We start from the raw sequence: 19983 nt of genomic DNA on the forward strand, positions 1-19983 counted from the left end.
GCAATAAATTTTCCATGCATTTGCTTAAATCCTTTGGTCCCCAGAGCTCATTCTTTGGTGTCAAGAGACACACACCCCGGGGGAAAAAACCTCGGCTCACCATTCTGGTTATCACTACTTTCCTCAGAAAAGGACTCAGCACAAGGTGCTATCCTCCACTCATCTCAGATTTACTTATCTCCTGGTACTAGGGCAGTAAACACTTGTCTTTTCACCAATCAGCCAATCGCTCATTTAAAAAATACAATCAATTTTGCATGTGCAACAAACTAGGAGTCAATCAAGAATGTGACATTTTTGTCTAATCAGTTCACATCATTCTCTGCTGCATAAATGAATGATGTAGAGAGCAAAAGATACTCTGAAATATATTCCAGAACACTGAAGTATAAAACATCCCACGTGTCCTGTCAAAGTGGTATGAGTTTATACATGAATAGTGAGTTGTGTGGGTGGTTTCAGTGGCTAGAAAAGGCTCAGAGAATGATCAGGCATTGAATTCACAGTTCCCAGGGACTCATTGCATTTTAATTGATTAGTAAGTTTCATAGTGCAGGATTCTGCTCTATGAAACTAAGTGAAAAAATAATGTGCAAAAGATGAAAAGGAGTTAGCCAAGTCATACAGATAATATTATTGTAGAAGTCTATTGGAAAGCTATTAACATGGAAAACCTACAGAATAAAAGTCAACCTGAAGCTACAGTTTTCTGGTACAAATCTCTCAGGATTTCTTCTTTGTGTGTGTAAAGTTTCTTTGGGTAATAACATAGAGGCTCAAGGGCACTTAGTATATTATCCAAAAAGATGTGTAGGGAGCATGTAGGGAGCAGCTATAGAGTTAAGCCTCCGATTGACCTGTGGCAGAGCCCTCTTAGCATAATTAAGCTTGACCTTATGGCTGCCCCCTAGATCCTTCCTGGGTAGCTAATGGGCTGTGGGAGGTGCAGCAAGTGCTGCCAAAACAAGTGAAACTCACAAGAACATTGTAACTATGGAGACCACTACATTGTTTTTCTCTGACTATAAAATAAAGCCTCAGCTTGCCTGGATCTTTCTCTGTGGCCTCATCCAGGCACAGGAGATCCACCAAGCCCCAGCTATATTCTCTTTGTCTGTCTTCTTTAATCCTTCACCGCCCTCCCTCAGGCTCACTGAACCCTTGGCTGTGCTGGCCTGGCACACAAATAGAGAGAAATAAAAATGTTCCTGAATGAAAGAGGCAAATAATAAGAATGCTGATTCAAAAGAGTTTCCAACTTAAGAGCCCTGAGTCTATAAGACCCAAGATCACACAAGATCATTCTTCTTGAAGTGAATAAATCTAAAGTGGAATAAACAGAACAGGTAACATTAGGAGATTATTTTATTGACAAAGAATGAATGGAGAAAACTTCATGAGCTTTATTTATCAGGTTACTCTTCATGTAAGGCATGACACAGCATGAGAAACAAACAAGACAGAGGGAAGAATCAGACCCCTGTGGAATGGACAGAAAACAGGTAAGGCAGATTTAGAGGCAATGGCATAAAAAGAGCGATGCAAATAAAAGAGAAATCCCACAGTTATTCTGGAGGGATATCTTTACACAAAAATACAGAGGGGAAATCCAATTATATTTTTAAAAACTTCTAATCATAAGATAAAACAAATTATAAAATTATCTATATTTTACTTATATTGTGATTGTGGTTATGTTTATGATTCAGAGAATCTCAGAGTTTTGAATGGAGAGTTGGTTCATATTGCTAAAGAATAAAACAGTTCAAAAACTGTGGTTTGTAAGTAAAAAAAAAAAAAAAAAAAAAAAAAAAAAAAAAAATCAAACCCCAAACTATAAAGGGGTAGAAAAAAATGGGTTGTATACATTATGTAGTAAAGAAAGAAAGTGTCACCAAAATAATGTGAAGCAGTAAGGCCCACTTCAGATAAATGCCACTGGTAAGAAATCTGTGACATATAGCATAATAGCATAACCAGTCATTGTCTTGAATAAAATGCAATATTTACATTTACAAATTATGATTCCTATAAAATGGACCAAGAGCCACATCATAAAAATCAGTGTTTACCATGGTTTGCAATCAAATGGATAGCTCGATGATGTCCCATCTCCTGGAGAATCTGTAAAAGGTCGCCGACGGTCTTGTTTTTCTGTGCCCAGGACCAAAGTAATTCTCTTGTTCCACTTTTACCTTGATCTACATATCTTTCAATATGACGAACGTCCAGCCAGGTGTTTGAAAGTCGCTCCGCTGTGGAAATTGCAACGGGAAGAACCAAAGAACAGTTCACGTTATTGAAATATTTGGGGTGCCTTATGTGTTTTATTTAATTTTGTTTATAGTTTTTATTTTGAACTAACTTTAGTTCCTCACCCAGCTTCCCCTAATCTTAACATCTTACATAACCACAGTCCAATTATTAGTAATGACCTTATTCTAATTTCATCAGTTTTCCCACTGTCCTTTTTCTCTTCCAAAATCCTATCCAGTTTCCTGCATTGCAATTAGTTATTATTTCTTTTTAATCTCCTCCAGTTTGATGTTCCTCAGTTTTTCCTTGTCCTGCAGGACAGGAAAATGCTATTGTGTCCTTCTGAATGCATAAAAACGAAAGGCTTATGATGTTGATGTATTATCACTTGTGATGTTTATCTTGATCACTTGGGTAAAGTGGTATCTGCACTGTGAAATTATCTTTCCCTTTACTAGTATCATTAACTAGAGGGCCAGTGCATGACATTCGTGCACTGGGAGGGGGTTCCCTCAGCCCAGACTGCACCCTCTCTCAGTCTGGGACCCCTCGGGGGATAACCAAGAGAGCGGGCCTAAGCTGGCTGGCAGTCGGACATCATCTGAGGGGTCCTTAGCCCTGCCATGGAGGAAGGAGAGGCTCCCGCCACGGCTGCTGCGCTCACCAGCCAGGAGAGGCTCCTGCCACCGCCACTGTGCTCACCAGCTTTGAGCCTGCTGGCAAGCCCGGCTTCTGGCTGAGGCACTGACCACCAGAGGGAAGCTCTTGCGCTGAGCGTCTGCCCCCTGGTGGTCAGTGCGTGTCATAGCAACCAGTTGTTTTGCTGTTAGGTCGATTTGCATATTAGCCTTTTATTATATAGGACTAGAGGCCCAGTGCACAAAATTCATGCACAGGGGGCGTCCCCTCAGCCCAGCCTGCACCCTCTCCAATCTGGGACCCCTCAGGGGATGTCCAACTGCCGGTGAGGATCAGGCCTAAACTGGCAGTCAGATATCCCTCTCACAATCGGGACCACCTGCCTGCCTGCCTGATGGCCCCTAACTGCCCCCCCCACACCAGCCTGGTCACCCCTAACTGCCCCCCCACTGGCCTAGTCGCCCCTTACTGCCCCCCATGCCAGCCTGGTAACCCCCAACTGCCCCCCCCGGCTGGCCTGGTCACCCCTCACTGCCCCCCTCTGTCGGCCTGGTCGCCCCCAACTGCCTCCCCTACGGGCCTGGTTGCCCCACACAGCCTGCTGCTCGGTCATTTGGTCGCCCCTCACTAATCCCCCTGATGGCCTGGTCACCCCATGCAGCCTGTGATGGTCGCTTAGGCTTTTATTATTATAGATCACTATATTGGGAAAAATACTTCAAGACTATGAAAATATCCTGTTTCTCCTCAGATTTTGCCCATAAATGTTCACATCTACCAGTGGAACTTGTTTATCACAATTATTACTCTGGTGTTTGCTTAATGGTAATTTTTTTTATTTTCTCTTTTTTCCTTCTATGTTCATTAGCTGTAATTCTTCTGTAAGAAAGTGCTATCTCTTTTCCACCATTTGTTTAACTAATTTATTTATTTTTATCATCATGGACTCATGAATATTTATGTTATAGGTTAAAATCATTATTTTACTTTGTTGCTAAAATTGTTCCAGCTTTGTCCATTTGGGTTGCCTCCTGTGTTCTTTTGACAAGTCCTATCATTTTTGGAACACTTCCATATTTTCTGGCTCAGCAGATGTTCTAGGCCCATTTTGTACTTCCCCTGCCCTAGCCTTGTTAATTATTTTTCCAAGGAGTCTAGCCAGAAACACTGAAGAGCCACGGTGCAATTCCCCAGGCTCCCATACCCGCCATAGCGATGGTAGAAGCACATGTTGATACGGGGGTGCCTCAAGATTGAAGCAGCCTGGACTGCTAAACCACCATGTGGAGGTCAGCTGTCCTGGACTCTCAGTGCTCTCCCCATGAGCAAAAAGTAAACTTCTGTTCTGTTAACCACAGAGATTTTGGTGGCATTTGTTACTGCAGCATAACTTAGTGTATCCTTGCCCATACACACGAAGTTTTATCTTGAATTTTCTGTTACTTCAGTCTCATTTTATACCAGAAGAGAGTGAAAGGGAGTGGCAGCCTTTGTGAGTACATATGAAACAAGGGAAGATAAAGTTGAGACATTCTATTTGAAAGCATGCTTAAGTTATAGGGACAAAAATAGCTACAACACAATGCCTGACATCATTAAGTTGGACTGTGCTTGCCCTTACTCCATATTTAAGTTCTGGCAAGAATATATTCATTCTTCATCTCTTTGAAGAGATGATGTCTCATGAAGAGGCAAGGACTATCCAAATGCTAATATGTATTTTAGATAGTTTATCATTAAAAAAAATATAAAGGGGGCTTCAGAGCAAAAATGTGGTAACTCTAATGTATTTCTTTTTGGCGATAGAATCTACCTATTTTATTATAGCACAGTTTTCATAAACACTAACTATTTCTAAAATTGCTTGGAGGAAATACTGCAAATTAGTGTAGTTCAAACATTTGTTGAGTACTTACTGGGTGCCAGCAATACAATAATTGCAGGCACCAAGTGTGAGTGGAGCAGGAAAAGGCGTCCCTTCCTAGGGGTGAGGTTACTGGGGCCTGAACCAAGTTTAAAACTAGGAGTATTTCTAAAGAGAGGCTATTTCTTAAGGAATTATTGGATAGGGTACACTATCCTGCGGGGCTCATACAGGGGGTGTCTGGACTGTCTGGTAAAGAAAGGAGCGCACGGCAACTCAGGGGAGCCACGAAAGGCAGAGGTCTGGAGGCGCACGTGCGAGTGTGCGCAGAGAGAACAGACTGCTGAGTGTGCCGCTGGCTTTCTCTAGCAGGAGGAAGGCGGAAGCTCCCGACTGCGCAGAACTCCAGTTCCAGGCGAAACTCTGGGAATCCAGATGCATTGGGGGAGAAACTGGACTGTCTGGCAGCAGGCGAAACTTGAGGGCAGCTTTCTCTCAGAGGTGCTTGCAGCGATTACTGAGGGACACTGAGACCCAGGGGCCTCATAGGGCAGGGCTGATGGGAAGCCAAGGCTGTCTGCTCCACCCTAAGACTCCGCCCCATCCAAGCTGAGCACAGAGGCTTTTGCAATTTTGCAAGTCTTGTCTCATAAGGCTGTCTCCAGCACAGAAGTTCTCCCGGCGTAGACACAGCTGATCCTCACAGCCATTTGGCCTGGAGGTCAATTCCTCCCAGTGATACCAACAACAATCAAGACTTCATTACAACAAGGCTGTACACACAGTCCACAAAGGGGTGCACCAAGAGTGTCCACCTCAGGTTAACTGGGGAGGCCGACCCACTGGGCCATAGGAAACCTAGCACACAAATTTACCCTACCAACTCAGGGAAGCAGTGAAAATGCGGCGTCAAAGAAACAGATCACAAACGAAAGAAATGGAGGAAAACAAATGACTGGATATAGAATTCAAAACCACGGTTATAAGGCTTTTCAAGAATATCCTAGAAAAGGCCGATAAATATAACGAGACCCTCGAAGATATGAAAAAGGACCAACTAGAAATTAAACATACACTGACTGAAATAAAAAATATTATACAGAGACCCAAAAACAGACTAGAGGAACGCAAGAATCAAGTCAAAGAATTGAAATACAAAGAAGCAAAAAACACTCAACCGAAAAAGCAAAAAGCAAAAAAAAATCCAAAAAGTTGAAGATAGTGTAAGAAGACTCTGGGACAACTTCAAGCGTACCAACATCAGAATTATGGGGGTGCCAGAAGAAGAGAGAGAGCAAGATACTGAAAACCTATTTGAAGAAATAATGACAGAAAACTTCCCCCACCTGGTGAAAGAAATAGACTTACAAGTCCAGGAAGCGCACAGAACCCCAAACAAAAGGAATCCAAAGAGGACCACACCAAGACACATCATAATTAAAATGCCAAGAGCAAAAGACAAAGAGAGAATATTAAAAGCAGCAAGAGAAAAACAGTTAATTACCTACAAGGGAGCACCCATACGACTGTCACCTGATTTCTCAACAGAAACTATGCAGGCCAGACGGGAGTGGCAAGAAATTTTCAATGTGATGAATAGCAAGAACCTACAACCAAGATTACTCTACCCAGCAAATCTATCATTCAGAATTGAAGGGCAGATAAAGAGCTTCACAGATAAGAAAAAGCTAAAGGAGTTCATCACCACCAAACCAGTATTATATGAAATGCTGAAAGGTATTCTAAAAAAGAGGAAGAAGAAGAAAAAGGTAAAGATAAAAATTATGAACAACAAATACATATCTATCAACAAGTGAACCTAAAAATCAAGTGAATTAAAAACCTGAGGAACAGAATAATTTGGTGAATATAATAGAATCAGGGGCATAGAAAGGAAGTGGACTGATAATTCTCAGGGGGAAAGGGGTATGGGGGGTTCAGGAAGAGACTGGACAAAAATCATACACCTATGGATGAGGACAGTGGGGGGGGAGGTAAGGGCAGAAGGTGGGGTGGGAACCGGGTGGAGGGGAGCTATGGGGGGAAAAAGGAGAAACAATTGTAATAATCTGAATAAAGATTTATTTTTTAAAAAAATAAATAAATAGTCATCCATTCAATAAGCATTTGAAAAAAAAAAAATAAATAAAATGCCAAGAGCAAAAGACAAAGAGAGAATATTAAAAGCAGCAGCAAGAGAAAGTCAGTTAGTTACCTACAAGGGAGCATCCATACAACTGTCAGCTGATTTCTCAAAAGAAACTATGCAGGCCAAAAGGGAGTGGCAAGAAATATTCAAAGTGATGAATAGCAAGAACCTACAACCAAGATTACTCTACCCAGCAAAGCTATCATTCAGAATTGAAGGGCAGATAAAGAGCAAAACAGATAAGAAAAAGCTAAAGGAGTTCATCAACACCAAACCAGCATTATATGAAATGCTGAAAGGTACTCTTTAAGAAGAGGAAGAAGAAGAAAAAGATAAAGATAAAAATTATGAACAACAAATACATATCTATCAACAAATGAATCTAAAAATCAAGTGAATAAAAAATCTGATGAACAGAATAAACTGGTGAATATAATAGAATCAGGGGCATAGAAAGGGAGTGGACTGACAATTCTCAGGGGGAAAGGGGTGTGGGGGGTGCGGGAAGAGACTGGACAAAGGTCGTACACCTATGGATGAGGACAGTGACGGGGAGGTAAGGGCAGAGGGTGGGGTGGGAACTGGGTGGAGGAGAGCTATGGGGGGGGGGGAAAGAGGAACAATTGTAATTATCTGAACAATAAAGATTTATTAAATTTAAGAAAGAAAGAAAGAAAGAAAGAAAGAAAGAAAGAAAGAAAGAAGGAAGGAAGGAAGGAAGGAAGGAAGGAAGGAAGGAAGGAAGGAAGGAAGGAAGGAAGGAAGGAAAGAAAGAAAGAAAGAAAGAAAGAAAGAAAGAAAGAAAGAAAGAAAGAAAGAAAGAAAATATTGGAAGAAATATGGGGAAGCTGAGGATCGAATCAGTGAATTAGAAGACAGAGTTGAAAATATCACTCAATCAGAGAACCAAAAATAAAAAACAATTAAAAAACAGGAGAACAGCTTAAGGGAGCTGGGGGACAGTGTGAAACATAACAATATTAAAATAGCAGGTGTGCCAGAAGAGGCAGAAAGGGATAAAGGGATAGAGAAGGTGTTTGAAGAAATAATGGCAGAACTTCCCTAACCTGATAAAGAAAAAAGTCACACTAGTTCAGAAGGCACAGAGAACCTCTAACAAGAAGAATCCAAACAGGCCCATGCCCAGACACATCATAATTAAAATGCCAAAAATTAAAGACAAAGAGAGAATCTTAAAGACAGCAAAAGAAAAGAAAACTGTTACCTACAAAGGAGCTCCCATAAGGCTGACACCCGATTTCTCATCAGAAACTCTACGGGCCAAGAGGGAATGGCATGAAGTACTCAAGGTAATAGAAAACAAGGATCTGAGACCAAGATTACTATATCCAGCAAGGCTACCATTCAAAATAGACGGTCAAGTAAAGAGCTTCCCAGACAAGAAAGGCTAAAGGAGTATTATCACCACCAAGCCAGCATTACAAGACATGCTAAAGGGACTGATGTAATGAAAGGAAGAAACAGAGAGAGAAATCTAGCCAATACAGAATTAAAATGGCAATAAATAAGTACCTCTCAATAATAACCCTACATGTAAATGTATTAAATGTTCCAATCAAAAGGTGTAGGGTAGCTGAATGGATACAAAAACATGACCCAACTATATACTGTCTACAAGAGACTCACCTCAAAAAATAAATAAATAAATAAATAAATAAATAAATAAATAAATAAATAAGAAAGACACACAGAGGATGAGAGAGAAGGGATGGAAAAAAATTTTCCATGTAGAATGGAACTGGAGAGCATTAAGCTAAGTGAAAAAAGCCAGTCAGAAAAAGATAAATATCACAGGATCTCACTCATTTGTGGAATATAATGAACAACATAAAATGATGGACAAAAATAGCACCAGAGTCATAGAAGCATTGAACAGAATGTCCAGCCTATGAGGGAAGGCGGGGGGTGAGAGGGCAAGAGATCAACCAAAGGACTTGTATGCATGCATATGAGCATAACCAATGGACAGACATAGGATGGGAGGTGAGAGCATATGCAAGGGGATGAGGGTGGCCGGGGAGAGGTCAATGGGGGGGGGGGGGGCGGGAAAGGAGACTTATGTAATACTTTAAACAATAAAGAATTTAAATTAAAAAGTTTTTCCATGCTAATGGAAAAGAAAAAAAAGCTGAAGTAGCAATACTCATATCCAACAAAATAGACTTTAAAATGAAGGCCATCATAAGAGACAACAAAGGTCATTAAAAAATACTATAGGAATCGATCCAACAAGAGGATATAACCCTGGTAAACATATATGCACCCAATATAGGAGCACCTAAATATATTTTAAAAATACTTCTAGAGGACTTTAATGAAGAGATCGACAACCATACAGTCATAGTAGGGGACTTTAACACCCCTCTGACTTCACTGGACAGATCTATCACCCCAACGCAGCAAAATATACATTCCTCTCAAGTGTACATGGATCATTCACAAAGATAGACCACATGTTATGACACAAAACAAGTCTCTACAAGTTCAAGAAGATTGAAATCATATCAAGTATCTTCTCAGATGACAGTGGAATGAAATTAAAAATTAACTATAGTAAAAACACTCAAAAATATTCAAACACATGGAGGCTAAATAGCATGTTATTAAATAATGAATTGGGATACAACGAGATCAAGGAAGAAATCAAAAACTTCCTCGAAACAAATGAAAATGAACACACAACAACCCCAAATCTCTGGTACACAGCAAAAGCAGTCCTGAGAGGGAAATTCATAGCACTACAGCCATATCTTAAAAAAACACGAAAAATTAACATTAAACTATTTAATCCTACAACATGACCTAGAAAGAAAACAAGAAAATCCCAGAGCAAGTAGAAGGGAGGAAATAATAAATTTTAGAGTAGAAATAAATAACATAGTGACTAAAAAAGCAATAAAAAAATTAATGCAACCAAGAGCTGGTTCTTTGAAAGGATAAACAAAATTGATAAACCATCAGCCAGACTCATCAAGAAACAAAGGGAGAGGACACTAATAAATAAAATCAGAAATGAAAGTGAAGAAGTAACCACTGACATCACAGAAATAAAAAGGAGTGTAAGAAAATACTATGAACAACTGTATGCCAACAAGCTGGACAATGTGGATGAAGTAGACAAATTCCTAGAAAAATATAATCTCCCAAAACTGAATCAGGAGGAATTAGAAAACCTGAATAGGCCAATAACAACTGATGAAATAAAAGCAGTAATCAAAACACTCCCACCAAACAAAAGCCCAGGTCCAGATGGCTTCACAGGGGAGTTTTACCAAACATTTAAAGAAGAACTGATACCTATACTCCTCAAACTATTTCAGAAAATCCAAGAAGAAGGAACACTTCCAAACACTTTTCATGAGGCCAGCATTACCCTAATTCCAAAACCAGATAAAGACATTACAAGGAAGGAAAATTGCAGGCCAATATCCCTGATGAATATAGATGCTTAAATCCTCAACAAAATATTAGCAAATTGCATCCAGCAATATATTAAAAAGATCATACACCATGATCAAGTGGGATTTACTCCAGGGATGCAAGGCTGGTATAATATTCGCAAATCAATAAATGTGATATATCACATAAACAAATTGAAAGACAAAAATCACATGATCATATCAATAGACACAGAGAAGCATTCCACAAAATTCAAAACCCATTTTGATAAAAACTCTCAGCAAAGTGGGGATAGGGGGAGCATATCTCAACATGATAAAGGCCATATATGACAAATCTACAGCCAACATCATACTCAATGGGCAAAAACTAAAACCATTTCTCCTAAGAACAGGAACAAGACAGGGATGCCCACTTTCGCCACTCCTGTTCAATATAGTACTGGAGGTGCTAGCCATAGCAATCAGACAAGAAGAAATAAAAGGCATCCAAACTGGAAAAGAAGAAGTAAAACTGTCATTATTCGCAGATGACATGATACTGTACATAGAAAACCCTAAAGCAGTGGTCGGCAAACTCATTAGTCAACAGAGCCAAATATCAACAGTACAACGATTGAAATTTCTTTTGAGAGCCGAAAACCAACTTCTGTGCATGGGCCACAAAGTTTCAATCGCACTGTACATGCGCGCCCACACGTGGTATTTTGTGGAAGAGCCACACTCAAGGGGCCAAAGAGCCACATGTGGCTCACGAGCTGCAGTTTGCCGACCACTGCCCTAAAGACTCCATCAAAAAATTATTAGACTTAATAAATGAATTCGGCAATGTAGCAGGATACAAAATTAACACCCAGAAATATATGGCTTTTTTATACACCAATAATGAATTCACAGAAAGATAAACTAAAAAAAAAAAAAAAAAACCCTTTACCATTGCAACAAAGTAATTAAGATACCTAGGAATAAACTTAACTAAGGAGGTAAAAGACCTGTACCTGGAATACAACAGGATGTTGAAAAAAGAGATAGAGGAAGACATAAACAAATGAAGAATATATTGCATTCATTGATTGGTAGAGCCAACATCATTAAAATGTCCATACAACCCAAAGCAATCTATAGATTCAATGCAATCCCCATTAAGATACCAATGGCATATTTCACAGACCTAGAACAAACTTTCCAAAAATTCATATGGAATAAAAAAAATACCCCAAATAGCTGCAGCAATTCTGAGAAAGAAGAACAGAATTGGAGGGATCACAATACCAGATATCAAGGTATATTACAAAGCCACTGTTCTCAAAACTGCCTGGTACTGGCACAAGAACAGACATATAGACCAAAGGAATGGAACAGAGAACCCAGAAATCAACTCAAGCCATTATGCTCAGTTAATATTTGACAAAGGAGACAAGAGCATACAATGGAGTCAAGACAGTCTTTTCAATAAATGGTGTTGGGAAAATTGGACAGATACATGCAAAAAAAAAAATGAAACTAGACCACCAACTTACACCATACACAAAAATAAACTCAAAATGGATAAAGGACTTAAACGTAAGACGCTAATCCATAAAAATCCTACAAGATTCCATAGGCAGCAAAATAGCAGACATACGTATGTATGTCATAGCAGTATCTTTACCAATACAGCTCCTAGGACAATGGAAACTAAGGAGAAAAAAAACAAATGGGACTACATCAAAATAAAAAGCTTTTTCACAGCAAAAGAAACCATGAACAAAACAACAAGAAAGCCCCCTGCATGGGAGAACATATTTGCCAATGTTATCTCTGATAAGGGTTTAATCTCCAAAATTTACAGGGAATTAATATAACTTAACAAAAGGAAGATAAACAAACCAATCAAAAAATGAGTAAAGGACCTAAACAGACACTTTTTGAAAGAGGACATACAGAAGGCCGAGAGACATGTGAAAACATGCTCAAAGTCACTAATCATCCGAGAGATGCAAATCAAAACGACAATGCAGTACCATCTCACACCTGTCAGAATGGCTATCATTAACAAATCAACAAACGACAAGTCTGGCAAGAATATGGAGAAAAAGGGACCCTCGTGCACTGCTGGTGGGAATGCAGACTGGTGCAACCTCTGTGGAAGACAGTATGGAGTTTCCTCAAAAAACTAAGAATGGAACTCCCATTTGACCCAGTAATCCCACTCCTAAGACTATATCCCAAAAAAACAGAAACACCAATCAGAAAGGATATATGCACCCCTATGTTCATAGCAGCACAATTTACAATAGCTAAGATTTGTAAACAGCCTAAGTGCCCATCAGCAGATGAGTGGATTAAAAAACAGTGGTACAAAACAAACAAACAAACAAAAAACACAGCGGTAAATCTATACAATGGAATTTAATGAACAACATAAACTGATGAACAAAAATAGATCCAGAGAAAGAGAAGCATCAAACACACGGTCAAACTTCAGAGGGAAGAGGGGTGGGGGGGTGGTTAAGAGATAAACTGAAGGACTTGTATGCTTGTATATAAGCATAACCAATGGACACAGACACAGGGGGGTGAGGGCATGCGCTGGGGGGTGCGGATGGCTGGGGAGAGGTCAATGGGGGGGAAAGGAGACTTATGTAATATTATATGTAATACTTTAAACAATTAAGAATTTTTATAAAGGTGGTACTTCTACACAATAGAATACTACGCTGCTGTAAAAAAGAAGGAACTCTTACCATTTGCAACAGCATGGATGGACCTGGAGAGCATTATGCTAAGTGGAATATGCCAGTCAGAGAAAGATAAATATCACATGATATCACTCATTTGCAGAATATAGTGAACAACATATAAACTGATGAACAAAAATAGAGCCAGAGAAAAAAATATTTTAGAATATAATAGAAGTAATCCTGTTATTTGCAGATTTTTAATATTTCCTACAACTTTTGTGATATTATACTATGTTAGTACAGTTTTGGTAATATTATATTTAAAATCTTTTTTTCTTTAAATATTAATGTTTATTGTATGTAATATTATATTTAAAATTGTTTTTCTTGAAATATTAATGTTTTTTGCATGTACTAAATGGCTAATTATTTTGTATCTACAATCTGATAATAGACTTATTTTGTATACTGTAAGAAATAAAATAAATTAAAAATATGCTATAGCGGACCATTGTTTAAAACCACTTTTTAGAAGGAAATCTTTCACAATATAAGACAAAAAGTCGACCTGAGGAGTTCAGAGATTAGTTTATCTGACGATACTGATTGCTTAATAATCTTTGGGTGCTCAAAGGTGCTGTTTTGAGAGGCAGGACTCTCTAGATAGTGCTAACTGCTGGGGAATTCAACTGCAGAAATCACTCTCCATATGCAAATATGTGTCAGAAGGGGTTTTTTAGAATAACGCAACACACCCCTATTTGGAGCTTTTTTATTTGCATTTTACCACATGCTAAAACCACTAGGAAATTAAGACTACAGTCTCACAAAGTTTGTTTTGAGATAACATAATGAGACAAAGATAAGTTTGCCTCTCTTCTTTCTATAAAACACCAAAAAGTAATACGCATTTAAAAAAAAAAAAAAAAAAGAACACTTAAGTTGAAGATATTTTTAATTGCAAAAAAAGTAAAACAAATTTCAGAAGTGTAAGTTAGCTGAACTCCTCTTTCCAGACCGAAGCAATCATCCCCACTAAATAAGAAATTTTATAAGAAATAATACTTATCCACACATAGGCTTATGTGTACTTGTTACTCCAATACCTGAGTAGGACTCATAACTTAATAACTGGAAAGGGCTGTGCATGATTTTTCAGGTATCCCTCCATCTGTCCTGCTTTCTCAATCTCAGACCCAGGGAAGGACTTAACATTACCTTTGGGAGAGAATTTAAGAACAGTTCACCCTCAACACCAATGTTTCCGTCTGGAACTCAGAGTCATACCCAGATGATGATCAGTACTATTTTCCCACACTGTCTTCCCTTGTTAACCTCTTCATAGCATCTGTATAGATCTGTTGCCTATATTAAATTGAAAAATTCTTATAAGCAGAGACCATGTTGTTGTACAATGCTTTGTCTAAGATTCTGCCCAGGAATATTTTGGGTGTTTAAGAAACATCTGTCTGTTCATTAATTCATTCAATCAACAGATATTTACTGAATGCCTACTCTGTACCAGGTACAATTTTAGACACTAGAGGAGTAGCAGAAAACAAAGCAAACAAATCCTTTGCCCTCATGAAGCTTTTTTTTTTTTTTTTTTTTTACCAGATAGTACAGTCTATGTTCATAACAGCTCTACTTTTATTCATTCATTCATTCGTTTCTAAATATTTATGGAGCTTTAGCTATGAGCAGCATGCTATGCTAGGCTCTGAGGATACAGGATTCCCTGCTCTCAGGAAACTTCCAGTTGAGTTGGGGAGGCATGCCTATAAAGAAACACGAAGTGGTAAGGGGAGCATTTATTGTGGGCACGGCTATCCAGATGAGAGGATGGGTCTGGCTGAGGGAGACATTTTTCATGGTTCTTATTTCTAAATGGACAATAAACAAATAAACAAAGACATAAAGTATGTGGAGAAGGATAAGTGACATGGAGAAAAATAAAGCAGGAAAGAAGCATAAGAGTGGTTAGGGTAGGTAATAGTTCATAAAAAACATGAAGGAAGTGAGGAAGTAAGCCTCAAGGTTACCTGCAGGAAAAATATTCCTTGCATGTCCAAGGAGGCCAACCGAGCAGAAAAGAAGTGAGAAAAGTGATGTAGGACTTCGGTGTTAACTGTGAGATGAGCAGCTAGTGAAAGGTTCTGAATAGGATAATAATATAATATATTTTACACATATATTTCACTCACTGGCTTCTGTGTTGAAAAGAGACTGGGCCATGGCAGCAGCATGGAGCCTGCTGAGGAGGCTGCTGAAATTATCTGGGTGGGATCTGATGGTGGTTTGGACCAGGATGGCTGTGGTGGTAGTGGTAAGAAGTTGTCAGATTATTAGATTGATTCTGAAGGCACAGTTAATAGCATTTGCTGAGAGACAGGAAGTGGTTTGTGAGAGAAAGCAAGAAGTCACAGAAGACTAATATTTTTGGCTTGAACAAATGAAGGATGGAGTTGCCATTACTGGGCTGGAGAAAAACTTTGGGAAAGGGAACTGGACTGTTCAGTTGGAGTTGTCTATCAAACAGGCAAGTATGGGGCTGATGATCAAGAGAGAGGCCCAGGTTAGAAATTTGGGAGTTATTAGCAAAAAAATGGAATTGACAAGATAGTGGGTATAGTAGATACACAGAAGAGAAGAGGTCCATGGACTAACCCAGGGGCATTCTAAAACAGTGGTTCTCAACCGTTTTAATGCTGCAACCCTTTAATACAGTTCCTCATGTTGTGATGACCTCCAACCATAAAATTATTTTCGTTGCTACTTGATAACTGTAATTTTGCTACTGTTAATGAATCGTAATGTAAATATCTGTGTTTTCCGATGGTCTTAGGCGACCCTGCTAGCGGTTCTCAACCTGTGGGTCGCGGCAGTCAGACATCTCTCTCACAATCCAGGACTTCTGGCTCCCAACCACTCCTCTGCCAGCCTGATTGATGCCTAACTGCTCCCCTGCCAGCCTGTTTTCCCCTAACTGCCCTCCCCTGCAGGCCTGGTCACCCCCAACTGCCCTCCCTTACAGGCCTCGTCACACCTAACTGCCCTCCCCTGCGGGCCTGGTCCCCCCCAACTGCTCTCCCCTGCAGGCCTGGGTCCCCCACAACTGCCCTCCCCTGCAGGCCTGGTCACCCCTAACTGACCTCCCCTGCAGGCCTCGTCACACCCCTAACTGCCCTCCCCTGTGGGCCTGGTCCCCCCCAACTGCTCTCCCCTGCTGGCCTGATTGCCCACAACTGCCCTCCCTTGCAGGCCTGGTCCCTCCCAAATGCCCTCCCTTGCTCACCATCTTATGGTGGCCATCTTGTGTCCACATGGGGGCAGGATCTTTGACCACATGGGGCAGCCATCTTGTGTGTTAGAGCGATGGTCAATCTGCATATTACTCTTTTATTAGATAGGATAGAGGCCTGGTGCACGGGTAGGGGCCAGCTGGTTTTCCCTGAAGGGTGTCCCAGATCAGGGTGGGGTTCTCTTGGGGTGTGGGGCGGCCTGGGCAAGGGGCCTGTGGTGGTTTGCAGGCCGGCCACGCCTCCTGGCAACCCAAGCCGAGGCCCTGGGACCTGGGGTTTATTTTTCTTCTACAATTGAAACTTTGTAGCCTGGAGCAGAGCCAAGCCTTCTGCTTGCTCCGTGGCAGCAGCCATTTCTATTGTGATTTATGTATCTTCTATAATTTAAACTTTGTAGCCTTAAGCGGAGGCCTGGGCCGGCCAGGGCTGCAGAAGCTTGGCTTCCTCCATCGCCGGGGGCAATCCTAGCCTCCTGCTCTTTCCAGCTCCGTGGCTGCCACCATTTCTGTTTGGGTTTATGTATCTTCTATCATTGAAACTTTGTAGCCTTGAGTGGAGGCCTAGGCCAGCAAGGGCAGGCGGAAAGCTTGGCTTCCTCCATTGCTGGGGAAACCCAAGCCTCCCTCCTGCGCTCTGTGGCCCTAGCCATCTTGTTTGGGTTTATTTGCATATTCACTCCTGATTGGCTGGTGGGTGTGGCTTGTGGGCATGGTTTGTGGGTGTAGCGGAGTGATGGTTAATTTGCATATTACTCTTTTATTAGATAGGAAAACCCTAATACGCTAAGTGTCCGGTCGGCTGTTCAACCAATCAAAGCGTAATATACTAATGATATGCTAAGGCTGCTCAACCTCTTGCTATGATGTGCACTGACCACCAGGGGGCAGATGCTCCAACTGGTAGGTTAGTTTGCTGCTGGGGTCCAGCCATTCGGGACTGAACGAGACTGGCTGGACACACCCTGGAGCCCTCCTGCGGTCCCGCCCTGGCTGGCCAACCTCCCGCATCCCTTCCTAGCCCTGATCGTGCATCAGTGGGGTCCCTCAGCCTGGCCTGCGCCCTCTCACAATCTGGGACCCCTTGAGGGATGTTGGAGAGCCAGTTTTATCCTGATCCCGCAGGCCAGGCCGAGGGACTCCACTGGTGCACAAATTCGTGCACCAGGCCTCTAGTGTTATCATAAAGGGGAACAGAACAAGTGAGATCTAGTCAGAACAAGTAAGATGGGAGAAATAACATGGTGGTCAAAAGAACACAGGCTCCACTCCACTCAGGGAGAGAAGCATAACTCTGTATTCTTAAGTGTGGGCTGCACAAATTGACTTCCTTCCAGAGAGTATAATGTGGTAATGGGGGTGAGGAAGGGTAATTTAAAGTGCAGAACCTGGCAGACACTACCTCAGCCATGGTTAACATCAACAGTGATAAGTCATGTAAATATCGTGTACCTCTGATGTAATGTAATGAAAGCGGTACTTTACCGCTGTGGCCTACCTCTCCCAAATCCATAATCTCAATCTAGTCATGAGGAAAATATCAGACAAATTTCAGTCAAGGGTCATTCTGCAAAGCAGTAGACCAGTACTGACCAATACTCCTCAAAACTATCAATGTCACCAAAAACTAGAAAAGTCTGAGAAACTATCACAGCAAGAAGAGCAGAAGGACACATGACAACTAAATATGATGGGTGTCCTGGATGGGACCCTGGAAGACAGGAAGGATGTCTGGTAAAAATGAAGGAAATCTCAATAGTGTATGGACTTTGATAATAGTGTGTCAACAATGTGACAGATGTATCATACCAATGTAAGATGTTAATAATAAGGGAAACTGGATGCAGAGTATATGGGAAAGATATAGGATATATTGGAACTCTTTGTACTATCTTCTAAATGTTTCTGTAAATTTAAAACTGTTCTAAACAATTCTATTTAAACATTTGTTTATTTATTTTTATTTTTTAAAATATATTTGTATTGATTTCAGAGAGGAAGGGAGAGAGAGCTAGAATCATCAATGATGAGAGAGAATCATTGATCAGCTGCCTCCTGCATGCCCCACACTGGGGATCAAGGCCACAACCAGGCACGTGCCCTTGATCAGAATTGAATCCGGGACCCTTCAGTCTGCTGGCCGACACTCTATCCACTGAGCCAAACAGGCTAGGGCAATTTAAACATTTTTTTAAAAAGAGCATAGGTGCCCGGCCAGTGTAGCTCAATGGTTGAGCACTGACCTACGAACCAGGAGGTCACAGTTCGATTCCTGCTCAGGGTACATGCGGGCTTGATCCCCAGTAGCAGGTGTGCAAGAGGTAGCCACCAATGATCCTCTCTCATCATTGATGTTTCTACCTCTCTCTCCCTCTCCCTTCCTCTCTGAAATCAATAAAAACATATTTAATAAAACAATAAAGAAAGAAAGAAAGAAAGAAAGAAAGAAAGAAAGAAAGAAAGAAAGAAAGAAAGAAAGAAAGGAAGGAAGGAAGGAAGGAAGGAAGAAAGAAAGGAAGAAAGAAAGAAAGAAGAGCATAAATAGACTCTGGACTCTGACCTTCTGGTTAGAATCCTGTGATTTACTGGACTATGACTTGAGGTAAATTACTTAAATTCTCTGACAATTTCTCTGTCTATAAAGTGGAAATAGAAAGAATAACGACCTCATAGATAAATGAGATAATCCATGTAAAGTGCTTAACACACAGTATATGGCAAATAGTAAACACCCAATAGATGGAAGCTATTATTATTATTATTATTATTATTATTACTATGTAAAATCTTTATTGAATACTCAAATACACAGTTAATGGGATTTTACATTTAATTTGTTTTAAAGTAATTAATAATTTCTATGATAATTTTATTTCCTTTTTGAGTGGAAGAAAATGGAATATAACTATTATATAGTATTTGTAAAAAGGGTTTCCTTCTCAGTGTATCACTGAAGTGCTCCAAACAATTTAATTCAAATACCAGTCTATTGTAATGGACTGAAATGAGTTGTCACCAGAGGCTCTGTATACATGACATCGTGTCTATAAAGTAGTATAAGATAAATACCATTTTCCAATGAGAGCTCTACTTTCATTGTAAGCCAATAAAAACATCAACCAGAGAGTATGTTAGCTTGTGATTATACTCTTTTAAATAACAATACTTGGTAAAATTGATTTGAAGATTACGTAGAATTTGTTTAAAGATAAAAAGAACCAAGTGGAGTAGTAAAAGAGGGTGGTGAAATAACTGTTACATTAGGATGCCATCAAAGAAGAGAATTTGACCTAAACAATGGCTTCCAACCAGGCTGCGCATCACCTATAGGGCTTGGCAAAAAAAAACACCAGAAAGATGCTGGACCCTCCATGCAGACTTACTGTATCACCAGCTCCAGGGGTAGAGCCTGGGCACTGGTATCTTTAAAAGATGGTATGGGATTCCAGTTTGTGAACAACTGGTCTTCTATCTTGTTGTGTATACCCTGGTCATATCACATCGGCTGCCACATGATTCACCTTTGTTGGAGCTGCCTTTGTAAATACAGCCTGATGGTCGCCATCATCAAGAATCATCATCAGCTCGAGACAGTCTCACCTGTGACTTTTCAAAATTTTTATCTTTATTGTTTAAAGTGTTACATTACCTGTTACTATTATAGTTGTTTTTTATATGGAATTTTGGACCCTCTG

General features: G+C 40.3%; 1 protein-coding gene across 2 annotated transcripts in view; it reads right to left on the bottom strand.

The window, feature by feature from the left end:
* Positions 1–19983, bottom strand: part of IRAK3 (interleukin 1 receptor associated kinase 3) — a 98785-nt gene that overhangs the window by 42342 nt on the left and 36460 nt on the right. For both annotated transcript variants that reach the window (XM_080662457.1, XM_080662456.1), the window contains one exon: positions 2073–2255. In XM_080662457.1, coding sequence (XP_080518583.1) covers positions 2073–2112 — 40 coding nt within the window. In that variant the 5' untranslated portion in view covers positions 2113–2255. The remainder of the gene's footprint in view (positions 1–2072; positions 2256–19983) is intronic.

This window comes from Plecotus auritus (genome assembly GCF_963455305.1).
Source record: "Plecotus auritus genome assembly, chromosome: 3".
NCBI lineage: Eukaryota > Metazoa > Chordata > Mammalia > Chiroptera > Vespertilionidae > Plecotus > Plecotus auritus.